The sequence below is a fragment of the Heterocephalus glaber genome, unplaced genomic scaffold, assembly GCF_053883595.1.
Source record: "Heterocephalus glaber isolate CG9 unplaced genomic scaffold, H.glaber_assembly_v1.0 deba00001504, whole genome shotgun sequence".
NCBI lineage: Eukaryota > Metazoa > Chordata > Mammalia > Rodentia > Bathyergidae > Heterocephalus > Heterocephalus glaber.
This window is the reverse complement of record NW_028258324.1, coordinates 59,171,412-59,188,811: the sequence shown is the minus strand read 5'-3', so window position 1 is coordinate 59,188,811 and position 17,400 is coordinate 59,171,412. Positions and strand designations below refer to the sequence as shown.

The 17,400-nt window shown below is 44.5% G+C and overlaps 1 protein-coding gene across 13 annotated transcripts in view; it reads left to right on the top strand.

The window, feature by feature from the left end:
• Lmln (leishmanolysin like peptidase) overlaps positions 1-17,400 on the top strand; it is a 59,860-nt gene that overhangs the window by 27,284 nt on the left and 15,176 nt on the right. For 11 of the 13 annotated variants that reach the window (XR_015440999.1, XM_087186624.1, XM_087186625.1 and 8 more), the window contains 5 exons: positions 2,506-2,613; positions 5,733-5,809; positions 8,014-8,124; positions 12,833-12,965; positions 14,420-14,579. Coding sequence is in view for 12 of the 13 variants with exons in the window: in XM_087186624.1 (XP_087042750.1) it covers positions 2,506-2,613; positions 5,733-5,809; positions 8,014-8,124; positions 12,833-12,965; positions 14,420-14,579 (589 nt within the window). In the remaining variant the exon portion in view is untranslated. Of the gene's footprint in view, positions 1-2,505; positions 2,614-5,732; positions 5,810-8,013; positions 8,125-12,832; positions 12,966-14,419; positions 14,580-16,805; positions 16,937-17,400 lie in introns of all 13 variants that reach the window. The other 2 variants (XM_004834662.4, XM_087186623.1) reach the window with 2 other exon arrangements.

Here is a 17,400-nt window from a genome sequence, read left to right as displayed (position 1 = left end):
GTCTCTTAGGACTTCAGGGAATATTTTCACAGTCGAGGATCAGTTCCCTGGAGGCTCTGTATTGTCAAGGTCCAAGGGAAAGAACCGACAGGATGTGTGGGGATGTGCTGGGGGCGGCACAGGCTGCACACACAGGGAGGGACTGCAGGTGGATCCAAAGGCAGAGTTCTCTCCAGCTGGGGGCGCTCAGTCTGTTTTGTCTGAGCCTGCACCTGGTAGAGTGAGGCCCGTCACAGTTGGAGGGTGACGTGCTTTCACCCACTGATGTCCATGTCGATCTCCCTGGTGAGTGGCATTTGTACAGAAATATCCAAGTGTACAGGCACTGGAGCCATCACAGGGTCCCCCACCCTTCACACAGCGCTCCTCCCCTCCCCGTCCTCTGCCCACGCAGCTCTCAGCCTTCTGAACTTTTGCTCTGCTCCCAGACATTTCCCAGCCCTGGAAATCTCCAGCTGAAGGACAGGAAACCCAGTGAGCAATTTATCTTCCTTTGAACACCTTGGTTTTCCCCTACAAAGACTACTTCATAATAGGAGTAGTTTATACCACATTAAAGTTGTTCTGGAGAGGTCAGGGGTAGCTGCATTTACCTCAGACCAAATAGACTTCAAGTTGGAAATGGTCAAAAGGGAGGGTGAAGTACTGTATAATGACAGAGGATGGAGCAGGCATAAAGGTGTATAGGCCCAGAGTCAGGGGACCTAGACATACCAGAAAAATTACCAAGTAAAGGGAGAGGTAGGGGCCTCCATGGTCCACTGTCACCAGTGGGTTGTGTCACCAACTCCCAGGCAGAAATTGACAAGGAAACCTGAATGACACCTAGACACTTAGACCAGCAGACACGCTCGGAGCTTTCCATCCAGTGTAGCAGAATCTTCTCAAGGGCACAGGGAGTGTTCTCCAGAACACATTACCTGTTAAAACATAGAACAAGACCTAACAAGAAGATTGAACTTGGCCTGGGGATTTAGCTCAGTGGTTCCGGTGCCTGCTGTGCAACCCCAAGGTCCCGAGTTCAATCTCCGGTACCAAAAAAAAAACAAAAAAAAAACAAGAAGATTGAACTTTTCCAGCCACAGAGGTGTGACAGGAATTACTAACAACAGAAATTTCAGAAGTTCATGGAAGTTAAATAATATGCTCCTGAACTACCGGTGGGTTAATGAAGAAATTAAAGGGGGCGCTGAGGGTGTCAGGGTGCTTGCATAGCGTATATGAGGTGCTGGGTGATAGATAGCTAGATGGCTAGGAAATTTAATACCTTGAAGCAAATAAAAATGAAAATAAAACATGCCAAAATTTATGTAGCAAAAATAGTTCTAGGGAAGTGTACAGCATTGAAGAACTACATCAAAAAAGAACCAGCCCGTGTAGTAGCCTTGCCGGTCTTTCTCAAACTTTTCCAAAAAATTGAAGAGGAAGGAATACTTCCAAACTGTTTTCACAAGACCAGCATTATCCTGATATCAAAGTCAGATGGGAATAGTTGTGTTGGGTTTGGTTTGGTCTTATTTTTGTGAGACAAGGTCTTACTGTGCAGTCCAGGCTGGCCTTGGACTCACGAGATCCTCCTCCATCAGCTTCCTGAGCTGAGTTAGATAAGAACATTATGAGAAAAGAGAGTCCCAGTATCTTTTTTTTTGGTACCGGGGATTGAAGTCGGGTCCTTGTGCTTGCACAGCAGGCGGCGAAACCACTGAGCTAAATCCCTGGCCCCTGAGTCCCAGTATCTTTGGCAAATATACTGTGGATGCAGAAATCCTCAACAAAGATCCCAAGTTTGTGGCCAGCTTGGGCAACTTAGTGAGACCCTGTCTCAAAACAAAAAAAAAGAAAGGGCTGGGGATGTAGCTCTGGTAGAGTGGCGCTGGGTTCAATCCCAGTACTACTAAAAAAAAAAAAAAAAAGGCAAGGGACTTTGAATTGACATTTCTCAATTTAAAAAAATACAAATGACCAACAGGTATATAAAAATGTTCAGTATCACAGATTATTAGAGAAATGCAAATTAAACCTGAAATGAGACATCGTGTCTCCTGTCAGGATGGCTGTGATCAAAGGACAGGGCAGCACAAACTGGCAGGGACGCTGTGGGGAAATCTGAATAAGTCACCATTGTGATTAAGACAGTCACCAGAGAGAGGAGGGATACAAAAAATAGTAATTTCCTAGCAAACAGGTGTGTGACACCATCCAAATATTTAATTCTATTACAAACCTTACTTAAAAAGGAACCTTTCTGTTCCTACCAAAGTAATTCTTTAATCTTTATTATTTTATTTTTATTTTTTATTTTTTTGGTTTTTTGAGGCAGGGTCTCCCTTTGTAGTTCAGGCTGGCCCTGAACTCACTATGTAGCCCAGGCTGGCCTCCTGCTTCAGCCTCCCCAGTGCTGGAATTACAGGTGTGCACCACCACGCCCAGCCCTCTCTAATGTTTATTATATCCAGGTGATAAGAAGTTTCCCTTATCTTTTGAGAGATTTATACTTTTTTTTAGGATGAAGCACGAAAACATTTTAAATGTTCACTTCTGGAAGGAATGGAGCTTGAGAATCAAGGTGGGCTAGGCACGGAGCTCAACCACTGGGAAAAACGGTTATTAGAGGTCAGTTCATTTTTAAATTTTTCTTCTTTTTTTATTGTAAAAGGTATTTATACTCATGGTAAAAGTTATTCAACAGATTATAAACTAAGAAATTTAAAAGTCTTCTTTCCCTTTCAGCTCTCCAGATCCACTTTCCAGATTTTTGTTTTTTATGTATATATATATTTTTGAGACAGGCTCTCACTAGTTGTTTTTTGTGTTTTTTTTGGTACCAGGGATCGAACTCGGGTCCTTGCACTTTAGGGGCAGGTGGCGGGCAGGTGGCAGAACCACTGAGCTAAATCCCTGGCCCAGGCTCAAGCTAGTTTAGGCTGGCCTTGAACTCACTATGTAGCCCAGACGGGCCTCAATATTACAGTGATCCTCTGATCCTCCTGCCTCAGCCTCCTAAGTGCTGTTACTACAGGTGTGCACCACCATGCCCGGCTCACTTTCCAAATGTAATCACAAAGCGTTTTGCACATCTGCCATGCCTTCCAGGGGTTGTGTTTCCATGGATGTTTTTAGGTTCAGCTAAACATCAAACTCAGGAGATAGGAAAGCCCACATTTAGCAAAGGTTCCCCCCCGGCGGGCCATTAGTTAGCAGGCCTGGACTCCGAGACTCCAGGCTGTCATCTGGGCCTCTCCCCTCCCCCTCCATCTCAGCACAGGGCCCCCACGCCACAGCATAGGTGTAAAGACTGGCCTGGAGGGCCGGGGATTTAGCTCAGTGGTTTTGTCACCTGCTATGCAAGCACAAAGACCCGAGTTCATCCCCGGTACCAAAAAAACCCAAGACTGGCCTGGAGGAGGAGGCCAGTCTCAAACAGGAACTGTTACCTTGGTAATGGCTACAGGGAGTCCCTGTGTGTTCACAGCAGGCCCCCACCTAGAGGCAGACAAGGGCTTTGTTCCCTCCATACTACTGCCTGCTAACACGGTACTAGTCCACCTTTATTAGACTTCCAGGGGGGCAGAGCTAGGAAGTTAATCAAGGTCACATTTGTTTATATAGAAAGAATAAACCCCTGAAAGTGGAATTTCTGAAGTCAGAAATGTCTATGTGTGGGTATATGTATTTCTTTTTAGGAGTTTATATAATTAGATAGTTGTAACACACATACATCTTGACTAAAGGCAGTCAAATTATGAAGGGAGGCAGACTTGGTGGCACGTACCTATAGTAGCAACACTTGGGAGGCTGAGGCAGGAGGATTGCCATGAATCTGAGGCCACCCTGAGGTACATAATAAATTTAAGACCAGCCTGAACTATACAGGGAGACCCTGTCTCAAAAAAATATATATATATATAAAAAGAGTGAGATTAAGTCAGGTGTGGTGATGCATGTCTATAATCCCAGTAGTCAGGAGGCTAAGATAGGAGGATTGCTGAGAGTTGGAGGTCAAGTTGGGCTACATAATGAAAGCCTGTCTCAACCAAAAAAAAGAGTGAGATTAATGATTGTGCTTACTGTCTTGATCTAGGTGACCACAAAGTAACATATACTTGTAGAGAATTAGAGAATACATATGCACTTACTCCTCTCGTCAGAATTTCTCTTTATTTTCCTTAAGGAATTTTCTCAGGTGATACCCTTTACCACACTTTAGATTGGCCAGAAATGAAAATTTACATACTTCTTAGTAGAAGACCTAAGAACAGTAATTTCACTAATTCCGTCCTTGCTCTGAAGTCAACTTTGTATGCTTAAATTGTGTTTTTTTGTTTTGTTTTGTTTTAGTGGGGGGGTTAATTTTTTTTTTTTTTTTCTTTTGGTACCGGGGATTGAACTCAGGACCTTGTGCTTGCAAAGCAGGCACAGTGCCACTGAGCTAAATCCTTGGCCCAAAGCTATGCACTCTGTGATTCTATTTATACAACATTTTTTTTTTGGAGACAAGATCCAGGCTGGCCTCAAACTCATAGTGAACCTCCTGCCTCAGCCTTCTGAGTGCTGGGATTACAGGCATGCACCACCACACCTGGCGGGTTTTTTTGTTTTTGGGGGGTTTTTTTGGTACCAGGGATCAAACTCAGGATCTTGAGCTTGCGAGGCAGGCAGCAGAACCACTGAGCTAAATCCCTGGCCCCCTTTTTTTTTTGAGACAAGGTCTTACTTTGTGTTCAGGCTGGCCTCTAATTGACTGTGAAGCCCTGAATAGCCTCAAACTTGTGATGATCCTCCTGCCTCAGCCTCCCAAGTTCTGGGTTTACAGACATGCGCCACCACACCCGGCAAATTACTTAAAGAAGAGTACTAAAGTACTTGAAATGTCTATTCAGTGTTCAGTATCAATATTTGAAGAATGATTACAGCTGTTTAAAGATGAAATATGCTCCCATAAGAGGCAGAGAAAGCTTCCCCCGAAGGTAGAAACCTTATGATACAAATGAAAACCCTGGTGGACAGTAGACAAGGTGATACTTCTGGTCCCTCGTGTGTCCCTCAGGTCCTGGGTTCTCTCATTACCTGTTTTGTTATTGCTTTCCTGATCATAAAGTTTGGGGCTGGGAAGCATTTTCTGTGTAATTCAGGTAGTTCATTCCGGCGACCCCTAGTTACCTGGGCACCTGTCTCCACCACTCACTGTACTTCGCCTGGAGGTTGTGCCACTTTCCCAGGAGGACTTCTGGCTCTGCCATGTGTCTTGTTTTCATTTTGTTTTTTTCTGTACTGGGGATTGAACTCGGGTCCTTGCCCTTTCAAGGTGGGTGGCAGAATCACTGAGCTAAATCTCTGGCCCTTCATTTTCATCATAAGCTCCCCAGTGCTGCTTGGCCACCATTGTACCTGATGGGCACATCTGAGGCAAAAAAGAGATTTCATTTGAAGCTTCAGTTTAGGCATTTTAAAGAAGGCTTTTTATGTTTCACCATTGTGTGTTTGTTTTGTTTTGAGACAGAGTCTCTGTATGTAGCCCAAGCTGTCCTCAAACTCCCAGTGATCCTCCTGCCTCAGCCTCCTGAGTGCTAGGATTACAGGCGTGGACCACACCTGGCTTTATATTGCCATTTTTAAGTAAATGTTTTATCTCCTGCTCACTTGACATATTTTAAATATACACCAGAGCAATCACAGAAATTACTGGGAGTTCTAAAGCCATACTCTAATTAAAGTCTGCTGGTGATTTTCAGAATGAAGCAATGACGGGTTCTCACACCCAGAACCGAGTCCTCTCTCGAATCACCTTGGCGTTAATGGAGGACACTGGGTAAGAAAGCTGTGAGAATGTGATATGAATCATCATTTTTTGTTTTGTTAAGACAGGGTCTTGCTGTGTAGTTCAGGCTGGCCTTGAACTCACTTTGTAGCCCAGACTGGCCTCAAACTCACAGCCATCCTCCTGCCTCAGCCTCCTGAGTGCTGGGATTATAGGTGTGCACTGTTACTGATGGCTAAATCTCAATTTAAAAAAAAATACATGCATACATTGAACTCACAACTCCATACATATGCATAGCCTCTTGCTAACTTAGGTCTTTGACTTGAGTCCCTTCATGTGTGAAATGGGGCTGGAGGGGATGCCTCGTAGTGTTTAGGAGCCCTAAGTGGGTCAGGACAGGGAAAGCCCTCGATGCATCACCTACCATCGTGACCTCACACTGAGCATCAGCTTTATAATAAACTCGCTGGTGACAGAGTCTCAGAGTCTCGGGAGCAGCACTCTAATACCTGCAGTGCTGTCCATTAGCCTATTGACCTTCAGAGAAAGAAATGTTAACCAAGATTCACTAAGTCCATCACATGCCTCACTTGGGCTACTCAGAAACCTCTTTCTAAGGCCCCCCAGCCCTCTCTGAGCTCAAGTCCACTCAGTGGGATTCAGCTCAACACTGCTTCCTTGGGAAAACTTGCAAATCCCTGGCAGATGGGCACGGCTTCCCTGTTAACCTGCTCCTGGGAGTGCCTCGCACTTGACTTTCCTGATACTCACCACAGGAAGATCTTTTCCTGTCCACCTTCCCTCTACGTTAACATCTTCATGGGCGAAGAAACTGACTTTATTCATTCACTGCTGTTGCCTCAGCACCTAGCAAGTGCTGCCAAGCCAGGTCATCCAGTGGTCCAGGACTCTGATTGCCCACCTTTGTCCACAGAGTGAGCACTTCCGGTCGGTGCAGCAAGCTGACCCCTAGTGTGCAGGGGCAGACACCTGTTCTTTCCCGACGTCCAAACATGGTGTCGGAGCACTGACGCCTCTCTTCAGCTCTCAGTGAGAAGTGTGTTCTTGAAAGCAGTGGCCTGGAAGGCACCACATCACCTGTTTCTGCTTTTACTTGATTTTGTGGGAAGAGGAATGACGGGATGATTCCTACCATTCCTTTGAGGGTGTGTTTTGGTTTACTAAGGGTTCAAGATACATACAGATAGGTAAGAAATTGTTTTGTATCCTTTAGACATTTTGCAAACTAATCTTGTCCCGGAGGAAAAAAAAGAGAAAAGAATAAGCCAGTGTGGTAGTACACACCTCTAATCCCAGCTACGTAGGAGGCTGAGACAGGAGGACCACAAGTTTGAGGCCAGCCTGGGCAACTCAGTGACTTAGCAAGGCCTTGTCTTGAAATAATAAGACTGGAATGTAGCTCAGTGGCAGCGCAGTTGTCCAGCATCTGCAAGGCCCTGGGTTCCATCCCCAGAACCAAAAAAAAAAAGAGGAAAAAACTAACAAAAGTAGACTCATTGCCTTTGATTAAACTTGTCAAGAAACAAAATGTTGTCTTTTTTCTGAAATTAGAACGTTTAAAAAGTGTTGCAAATAGTTTTCACTTGGCCTATGATAATGGCATAATGTTTAGTGGCAGACAGGGTCATTACTGATAGGACGTCGAAAAACCAAGACCGAAGAGTGGGAGCCCAGGCCCCTGAGCGCCGTCAGGCCTGGGCTGCTCGCTGGCCACCCCGCCGCGTCCTCCTCGGTGTCCGCCCTCATTTCCCCTGTTCCTCCAAGTCCTCCTCTCCCTCATCTCACATCCCATCCATGTCCTGCTCCGAAACCCTGCTGCCTTTGAGACTTACAGTGGAAGTGTGCTGTGTCTTGCCATCCAAAGGCAAACGTCCTTTCTTGTGGGCCTGGTTGCCCGTCCTGCTGCTGTGACCCCGTGTGGCAGCTCCCTCTCTGCAGAGGCTTTGTTTACGCTTGCTGTGGCCATGGCCTCCCGAGTCCCATAAAGGGTCCTGATTTGCTTGATGTTGAGATTTGTAATCCATATGCTAGACTTGTATTTAGTTTTTTATTTTTATTTTTTGAGACAGGATCTTTCTCTGTTGCCTGGGTTGGCCTTGGACTCATGGCACTCTTCCTGCCTCAGCCTCCAGAGGGCTAGGATTACATCTGTCTAAAACGTCCCTTCCCCACTTGAGATTTGTTTTTTAAATGACAGTGACAACAGCGTTCTGTTTGAATTCTTCCCACAGCTGGTATAGAGCGAACTACAGCATGGCTGAGAAGCTAGACTGGGGCCTTGGGATGGGCTGCGACTTCGTGAAGAAGAGCTGCAAGTTCTGGATGGATCAGCAGAGACAGAAGTAAGTGCCTGTCTTGTCACAGTGCCTCTAGTTATGCAGTTCATTTCTGATTTGGGTCTTTATCCCATTTGAGACAGGTTCTCTCTGTGTAGCCCAGGCTGGCCGTGAACTCATGACAGTCCTTCTGCCTCAGCCTCCCAAGTGCTGGGATTACAGGTGTGCGCCGCCACTCCTGACTAACTCATCAGACTTTATAAAAATACCAATAGTATCCAAGTTTGGGAAGGACATATGTTAGGGACACTTATGCATGTTTAGCAAATATATGGAATCTGTATTTTTTACAACAGTGCTCTCCACATAAAAAGTTAAATATATCTCAGTACATTGATTTTCCTAAGTACATTTTGCAAAGCTGTCATGAAGCATCCTGATGGGGACGCTGACACTGATATATCGGATCTGTGTCCCTTTGTGGCTGCACCATTTCCCTCCCAACGCAGCCCGTCCTTAACCGTGGAAAGCATTCCTTGTTCTCTCTCTCTGTCTGTAATTTCGTCATTTCAGAAATGTTAATTAGAAATGTCATACACATTTCAAGCTGGATATGAATATTGTATGTAAACTTCTGAGTTTGTTTAAACATTCACGCAGTGAGGGATGTCTGGGCTGTTTCCAGTTTGGGGCTGTTGGGAATGAAATGGCTGTAGACATTTGTGTCCAGGATGTGGTGTGAACATAAATCTTCATTCCCACAAGAGAGATGTCTGGGAGGGCAGCAGCTGGCCCATGCCTTAGCTGCAGATTCAGTTTGTGAGAAACCTCCCAGACTTTTTCCAAAACATTGTACCATTCCAAGTTCTCGCTGCACCGTGGCATGGTGGTCTCTTCACGCCTTTCCAGCATCTGTGTTTTTGTTTTAGCTCTTCTCATAGGAACTCTGAGATTTTTAATTTGCCTTTCCTTAAAGGTTATTGTGTTGAACATCTTTTCAGGTGCTTATTTGCCTTCTGCATGTCCTCTTTGGTGAATTGTCTCATGTGTTAAGCCACTTTTTAATTGGACTGTTTGCTTTTTACGAGTGTGTTTTGAGTGTTTTTATATATTCTAGATTCTAGTTCTTGTCGTGCATGTGTGTGTGTGTGCACACGCGGGTGCATGTATTAGACCCAGCTGTGTGTTACTACTGAGCTACATCTGCATTCCTTTTTACTTTTTATTTTATTTTTTATTTTTATTTATTTGTTTATCTCTTTGGTACCAGGGATCAAACTCGGGACTTTGTGCTTGCAAGGCAGGCGGTGGAACCACTGAGCTAAATCCCCGGCTTTACTTATTATTTTTGATATAGGGTCTCACTAAGTTGCCCAGGCTAGGTTTAGATTTGCAATCCTCCTGCCTCAACTTCCTAAGTATTGGAGGTTACAGGTATGCACCACCATACCTGACTCAGATATGTAGTTTTGCAAGTACAATGGACCCTTGACTTACAAAATCAATTCATTCCTGAGGTCTGGTTGTAACTTAAGTTGGTCAGTTGAAGGCTCAGGCCCCTCTACACAGCCTTCAAAGTCTCTCTCCTGTGTACAGGCAGATCTGTGTCCTTAGAGAGAGACATTGGCCCAGGATTTCTCAGTTAACCCCACACAGGAAGGATGTTGTAATGCTCCTTCCAGAGTTCTGTAAGGGTTAAATCTGTATCTGAGACCATCTGGAAGCACAAGCAGCTGGCATTCGGGTCATAACTCAAGACTTTAGTCATAAGTTAAAAACTAAAATTCCAGTCATAACCCAAGTTGTTCATATGTCAGGCTGGTAGTAACTCAAGGGTCCACTGTATTTTTTCCTGTCTGTAACATGTCTTTTTATCTTTTTACTAGGGGATTTTGTAAAGCAAATGTTTTTAGTTTTAATGATGTCCAAGTTACCAGTTTGTCCTTTATGAATTATATTTTTTTGGAAGAGGGTTCGGTACCGGGGATCAAACTCAGGTCCTTGCGCCTGTGCAGTAGGCGGTGAAACCACTGAGCTAAATCCCTGGCCCTTGAATTATATTTTTAACAGAGTCTTACTTTGTGCTCCAGGCTGCTATAGAACCTGCAACCTTCCTGACTCAGCCTCCCAAATGCTACAATTACAGGCGTGTACCATGAAGTGTGGCTGAATTAAGTTTTTAATGTTAAGTCTCGTAACTCTTTGGCAAGCCCTACATCTCAAAATTTTCTTAGATTTTTTTCAGAGTTCATAATAGGCTGAGGGTACAGCTCATTGCTAATGTCTAGCATTGTACAAGGTGCTGATTTGATCCCCAGCACTGCCCCAAAAAAGTTTTACAGTTTTCCACTTTGTATTTGAGTGTATGACCCATGTTGCGCTGCTAGTGTGGCTCATACTTCTTGTGAGGGTGCCTGGCTGTGCCTGCCCGCTCCTGAGAAGGCTGGCTGTGCTCCTGCAAGTGGCCTTTGTGCCTCTGTCCCCAGAGGTCAGTGGGTGTGTGGCTCTGCTCACTGGTCCCCGCGCTGCCCTCCTTTGAGTAGCACAGCCCTCGGTCACCCCAGCACGCAGGCATCTTGAAATTGGTGGGCTGAGACTGATTGAACTCGGGACCTTGCGCTTGCAAGGCAGGCGCAGTGCCACTGAGCTAAATCCCTGGCCCAATTCAGGCTAGTCTTAAACTCAACTGTGTAGGCCAGCTTGGCCTCAAACTCTGTGACCCTCCTGCCTCAGCTTCCTGAGTGCTGGGAGACAGTAGGTGTGTGCCATCATGCTCAGCTGGTCTCCTGTCCTTTAAGTCAGAAGCCAATGGTCAGCAAACTTTTGTTGGTAAAAAAGAAAAACATCTAGGGCCAGGGATTTAGCTCAGTGGTTTTGCCGCCTGCTGCGCAAGTGCAAGGACCTGAGTTCTATCCCTGGTACCAAAAAAAAAAAAATCTAGTAAATATTTTAGCGTTTGAGAGTTGTTAGAATATTTGTTACAGCCACCCAATTCTACTTCTGCATGGCAGGAGATGTGGACAGTATGGCTGTGTTCGGGTTATACTTTAGTGGTAGAGCATTTGTGTAACATACTCGAGGCCCTGGGTTCCATCCCTGGCACTGGGAAAAGGTAAAAAAAAGTTGTGGAAAAACCAAGCACACAGAAAGCAGGTCCTATGCCTGAAATCCCAGCACTCAAGAGGCTGAGGCAGAATCGCCGTGAATTCAAGGCCAGCCTAGACTACATAAGGAGATCCCGTCTCAAAAGAAAAGAAAGAAAAGAAAAGGAAGGAAGGAAGGAAAGAAAAGAGAGAGGAGAGGAGGGGAGGGGAGGGGAGAAAAGAAAAAAAAGCAAAAAAAGAAAGCGGTTCCTAGGTAGGATTCTCGGCCGGGATTGAGCTTGCCAGCCCCTGTCCTGCACATTCAGTGTCCCACACCTGAGGGTTGAAGTGCAGGATTCATACAGGACAGAGGCATCTCTGGTGCCACAGGCCCCTCTGGCTGTGTCCCTGAGTCTCCTGGGATCCCAGTGAACTCCTGGGACAGGGCTGCAGCTTAACTTCTGTGCTGTCAGCTGTGCCTCGGCTCCTGGTGGCAGGGAATGGTGTGGGTTAACTGGCTGGCCTGCTGGAGTCTCTTGAGTCCGCACACCCTCCGAGCAAGGGCCCGGGATCTGGCCCAGGCCACATATGCTAGGCACTCGCCCTGCGGGTGGGCTGCATCCCCGGTCTTGGTCCTGTGTTGAAGCAGCTTCTCCACTGAGATCCTTCAACATTCACCCTAAGCTGCCTCGGCCCATACAGGGCCATTGGTTGTGGGTGTGGATTTAATTTTACAGTTTAATCAAGTAGCGCTAATAAGTCCCATTTGAAAAGTTAATAGCTGTGGCTGGTTAGCGGCAGCTGTGTCCGACGATGCAGACCTCGACATTTCTGTCCCTGCAGGCAGGTCCAGGGCAGGAGCCTTGAACAGCTCCAACTTTGGGACTTTATAAGTCACTAATTTGTCTGCTTGTTTGGTGGTACTAGGAATTCAACCCAGGGCCTTAGCCCTGAGCTACCTTCCCAGCCCTTTTATATTTTTTATTTCAAGATAGGATCTTGCTAAATGATTAATTTGCCCAGGCTGAACTTGAACTTGTGATGCTTAAATCACTTAAATTTTTCAGTGTTTTTTTGTTTGTTTCACTTTTTAGTTTGAACTCTTTCTTTCTTTCTTTCTTAGCCCTGGGTATTAAAGCCAGGTTCTTGCACATCTCACAGATGCGGGGCAAACGTGACCGCAGAGCTGCATCCCCAGCCCAGATGTTTTGGAAATTCAAATTAGACAAGGATTGGTCTTCCCTAAAATACAACCAAAATAGACTTTTCCCCTTAACAAACGTGTGGTAGAAGAAGAACACCAGTGATACTATCATAATTTTATAGGTTCTCTTTTATTAGGATTTCTGTTGCTTAGGAATGCTGGCCCTCATTTATGACATTCCTGTTATGGCATTGGTGCAATTTTTATTCTAAATTACCAGTTTGAGCTGGGGGTGGTGACGCACAAGTATAATCCCAGCACTCTGGGAGGCTGAGGCAGGAGAATCACTGCAAGTTCAAGGCCATCCTGGGCTACATAGTAAGACCCTGTCTCAAAAAGAAAAACAACTTTATAACCTGAGTCAGCAATTTACTACAGGCTATCAAGTGTACTGTTCTGAAATTGTAATTGAAAGATGAGCTCAACAGTCGGCCTGTGGTGTTTTCCTTGGTGTTGATGCCACGGTGCGTGCCTTTGTGTGCTGCAGGGGCCAGGCGCTGAGCCCTTACTGTGATACACTCAGGAGCAGCCCGCTACAGCTGACCTGCAGGCAGGACCAGAGGGCCGTGGCTGTGTGCAATCTGCAAAAGTTCCCTAAGCCTTTGCCGCCAGAGTACCAGGTAACACTTGTTCTAGCACAGTTTTTTGTTTGTTTGTTTGTTTTTTGTTTTGGGGGGGGTACCAGGGATCAAACTCAGGACCTTGTGCTTGCAAGGCAGGTGCAGTGCCACAGAGGTAAATCCCCAGCTATTCTAGCACAGTTTTAAGAATCAGTTTTTAGAAAGTATTTTCCATTTTGAAATAAGAGGGTAAATTCTCTTAAACTCTGTGTGTGTGTGTGTGTGTGTGTGTGTGTGTGTGTGTGTGTGTTATACTAGGGATTGAGCCTGGGAACTTGGACCCTTACATCCTCAGCTCTTTTTTTATTTTCTGTTTTGAGACAGGATCTCAAGTCACTGAGTTGCCCAGGCTGGCCTCAAACTTGTGATCCTCCTGCCTTAGCCTCTTGGAGTGTTGGGATTACAGGCATGAGCCACTGTGCCCTACTACTTATAAACCTTTTAGTATCTAAGGCCGTTTGTGTTTTCCATGTTAGAAAAAGCTAAGGAATTTCTCCATTTCTTTACAACTACTGAATGCTGGGGCTGGGGATTTAGTTCAGTGGTTCCACCGCCTGCCTCGAAAGTCCAAGGACCTGAGTTCGATACCCAGTACCAAAAAATCTACTGAATGACTCTGCACGTTTATGACCTCACAGAGTGTCTCAGACACCAGGGTGTGACAATGCATTTCTAGGTGTAGTATTACAACTCATAAGTTGGTGTGAATATGAAATCTTTAAAAAAATAAGTAGGCTGTTCAGAAGATAAATAATACCTTGATCCTTTGATATTCAAAGTATTTTATATATGTAATCTCATGTTTTTTCCCAGTTTTTATTTTTTCAAAATTGTCAAAACAGTGTATCTATTTAAGTCTCCTAAAAACATTTGTGTGTTTGTTTATTTATTTATTTATTTGAGGCAGGATCTCACTGTGTTGCCCAGGCTATATTTGAATTCCTGGGCTCAATCGATCCTCCTGCCTCAGCCTCCCCAGTAGCTGGCGCTATAGGCTTATATCACCGTGCCTGGCTTTTTAGCTTTAAAGCATCTTAATTCTATACATTAGCTTTATGTCATATCAACTTAAAATTCTTCATTTTGCTCAGTTTAATTCTATTTCATCCTTTTAAAACATTAATCAGATTTGTCATCCTACACTTGATCTTAGCCAAAAGGCCGAGAAGCGATAAATTTGTCATCCTAATAGATAACATAGATTAATTTACTTTGGTTTTTTTTTTTGGTACCGGGGATCAACTCAGGTCCTTGCGCTTGCAGCAGGCGGCAAAACCACTGAGCTAAATCCCCGGCCCTCTGGTTATTTCTATAGCAACCTCAAAGTACTTGCCAGCTGCCCTGTTGTCTTCTTTGTGTTGTGTAGTTTCTGAGGAAAACTGGATCAGTCTCTGTGCCCTGCGAGGGTGCTGTAATCTGCTTTGGGCCTTACTGCCTGTCCCCCTTCTCTGCAGTACTTTGACGAGCTCGGCGGGGTCCCAGCAGAGGACCTGGAGCGCTTTGGTGGCTCGGTGGAGATCGCGGACTACTGCCCTTTCAGCCAGGAGTTCAGCTGGCATCTGAGCGGCGAGTATCAGCGCAGCTCGGATTGCAGAATCCTGGAGAATCAGCCAGGTTAGCGGTGTAGCAAAAAGCGTTGCACACTCGGTGCCACCCCCGTGAGCACCGTGAGCCGTGGCAGAGGTGTGGTCCCTGGAACCTGGCAAGTGAGCTCAGGTGCTCAGCTGTGCCACGCTGCCGGCTCCCCCCACCCCAGCTCCCCGTCTGCACAGTGGGGCCGCTGACTGCTTAGGGCTGTGTCTGCTGGAAAGGGAAAGTGTGGGCGGCAGACACCCTAGGGTGTGGCACACGCCTGGAATCCTGGCCTCACCTCACACCCACAGGGCTCCTCACCTGGAAAGCACTTTCATTACTTCTCATTTGATTTTCCTCAAAACCTTAAAGCAGTGTAACGAAGCTATTACCATTTTTCACTGTGAGTGACCAGGCGCTAAGAAATACAGTTGATTGGGGTCAGTGCAAGATCCTCCAGCACAGGGGTCTTTTTATTAAAAGACCTCAGAGAACCTAGTTTTTCCTCTCCTGGGCAGAGTGTGTTTTATGTCATTTAGAAGTAACATGTCAGTCTTCAGATCTCAGGTAATGCTGTCTTCCCATGGCTAGTAAGAGATATTGCTGTGTCATTTATTTTCTTGATTCATGTAACTGAATAAGACATCAAAGGAGTAAGCAGTGGCCACAGGGTATTCTGTAAAAATAGTTGTAGCTCATACTAATTATCTTTGTAAATAGAAGTACTCCCTGATTTGATATGTTAATAAGAGCAAAGTTAAGTGGGCGTGGTGGAACACACCTGTAATCCCAGCACTCTGGGAGGCTGAGTCAGGGAGATCACAGGTTGGAGCCCAGCCTCAGCAGCTTAATGACTAATGAGTCCCTGTCTCAAAATACAAAAATAAGAACAAAAAAAAGAAAAGGCTGGGGATGTAGTTCAGTGTGAAGGTCTTGGGTTCAATCCTTAGTATCACCCCCCAAAAAAGAAGCAATAATTTGTTTTTTGTTCCTTTCAAAATTTTAAACCTAGTCTTCCCTACCTCCTCTCCAGCTTATTCTCTACTGTATTACAAACTAGATCATTTCATTTAAATTTTAAATTTCCATAGATTTATTTGACCCTTTATTCTTTTTAAAAATTTTATTAGTCTGTGTTTGCAGTACATAATGATTACATTCACCATAGGGAGTTGGTACATGTACATAACACATCTTAATTTTTTTTTTCTTTTCCGGTACCGGGGATGGAACTCAGGACCTTGTGCTTGCAAAGCGGGTGCAGTGCCACTGAGCTAAATCCCTGGCCCATAATTCTTTTTTCATCCCCTTCCTTCCCATTTATTCTTAAACATGGCAAATTTAACTGAATTTCTAATCATTTTTTCCCATCACACACCCGTTTAATAAATGACCTAAAGACTTAAGATGTAACTACTCAGAAGGTCCGCGTTCAAGCAGAAGAAATGCCCAGCTCTATCAGTGATGGAGGTCCTGGCGTTTTGCTGTGAACTATTTCAGGCCTTGCTTCCTGCGGTCTCCATAGCGATGCTTCCGCTTTGCAGTCTACAGAGTGCAGATGTGACAGGATGCAGTGTGTAATGAATGAGGGGTCAGGGTTAGGCCTCACGCCCAGAGTGAGCTGAACCCCGATCACCATGCTTTTCAGAGACTTGGAAACTCGTAATATACAGTTGTCTTTTATTGGGTTTTACTTTTTTTTTTTTTTTTTTTGGTGTTTTGAGACTCTGAAGGCAGTGTCCAGACGCCTAGTGGTTCTTAGTGCCAAGTCCTGTGTATCTCACCGAGACCCTTTGGGCCCAGGTTCATCCCCTTGGTTCTGGTATAGTAATTTTTCACCCTAGTTCTGTTTTTGAGAACCCAGTTTGAGTTCGGAGTTTTGTTTATATTAATTTTTTTAATTTAAAATTTTCCATTAAACAAACTTAATTTTTAAAAATAGATTTTATTTATATGTTTATTTATTTTGGTTTTTTAAGACAGTCTTGCTATGTAGTTCAGGCTGGCCTTCAATTCATTTGTATGTAGCTCAGGCTGGCCTCGAACTCCTGGCAATACTCCTATCTCAGCCTCCTGAGTGCTGGGAGTACAGGTGTGCAACACCATGCCCTGATAAACAAGCTTGATTTTTTTTTTATTATTCATTAGATTTATGAGCTTGATTTTTAAAGCAACTGTTAATTATACAACATGAAGTGTTTTTATTTCATCTGCTTGTTTCTTTTGTTAAAAATCAGTTTTTGAGGACACTTTTCTGGTTTGCTTCAGAAATTTTGAAAAACTATGGTGCTGAAAAGTATGGACCTCATTCCGTTTGTCTGATTCAGAAATCGGCATTTGTCATGGAAAAGTGCGAGAGAAAACTGAGTTACCCAGACTGGGGGAGTGGATGCTACCAGGTAAACCATGTTGGTTAATAACAGAATTTTATTTCATATGGCTTTTACGCTTAAAATTATATTTTTTTTATTTTGGTTTTTTGTTTTTTGGGTTTTTTTGGTACCGGGGCTCAAACTCAGATCCTTGTGCCTGTGAGGCAGGCGACAGAACCACTGAGCTAAATCCCTGGCCCTTTAAATTATATTTGTATGCTTCAGATAATTTACTGATTAATACTTTATGTAATTATTACTCTAAATGATTGCATTTTGTGAAAACAGCATATTTCTTTGAGAAAAAAGATTACCTTTTTCCATTTGTTTGAAAATATATATTTTTGATAAGTTTCATAATAATTTTACTTCTGGGCATATATCCTACAGAAATAGTGGCAAATAAAGGCTAGGGATTTAGCTTAGTGGTGCCACCACCTGCCTCGAAAGCACAAGGTTCTGAGTTCAATCTCCAGTGCCACAAAAAAAAA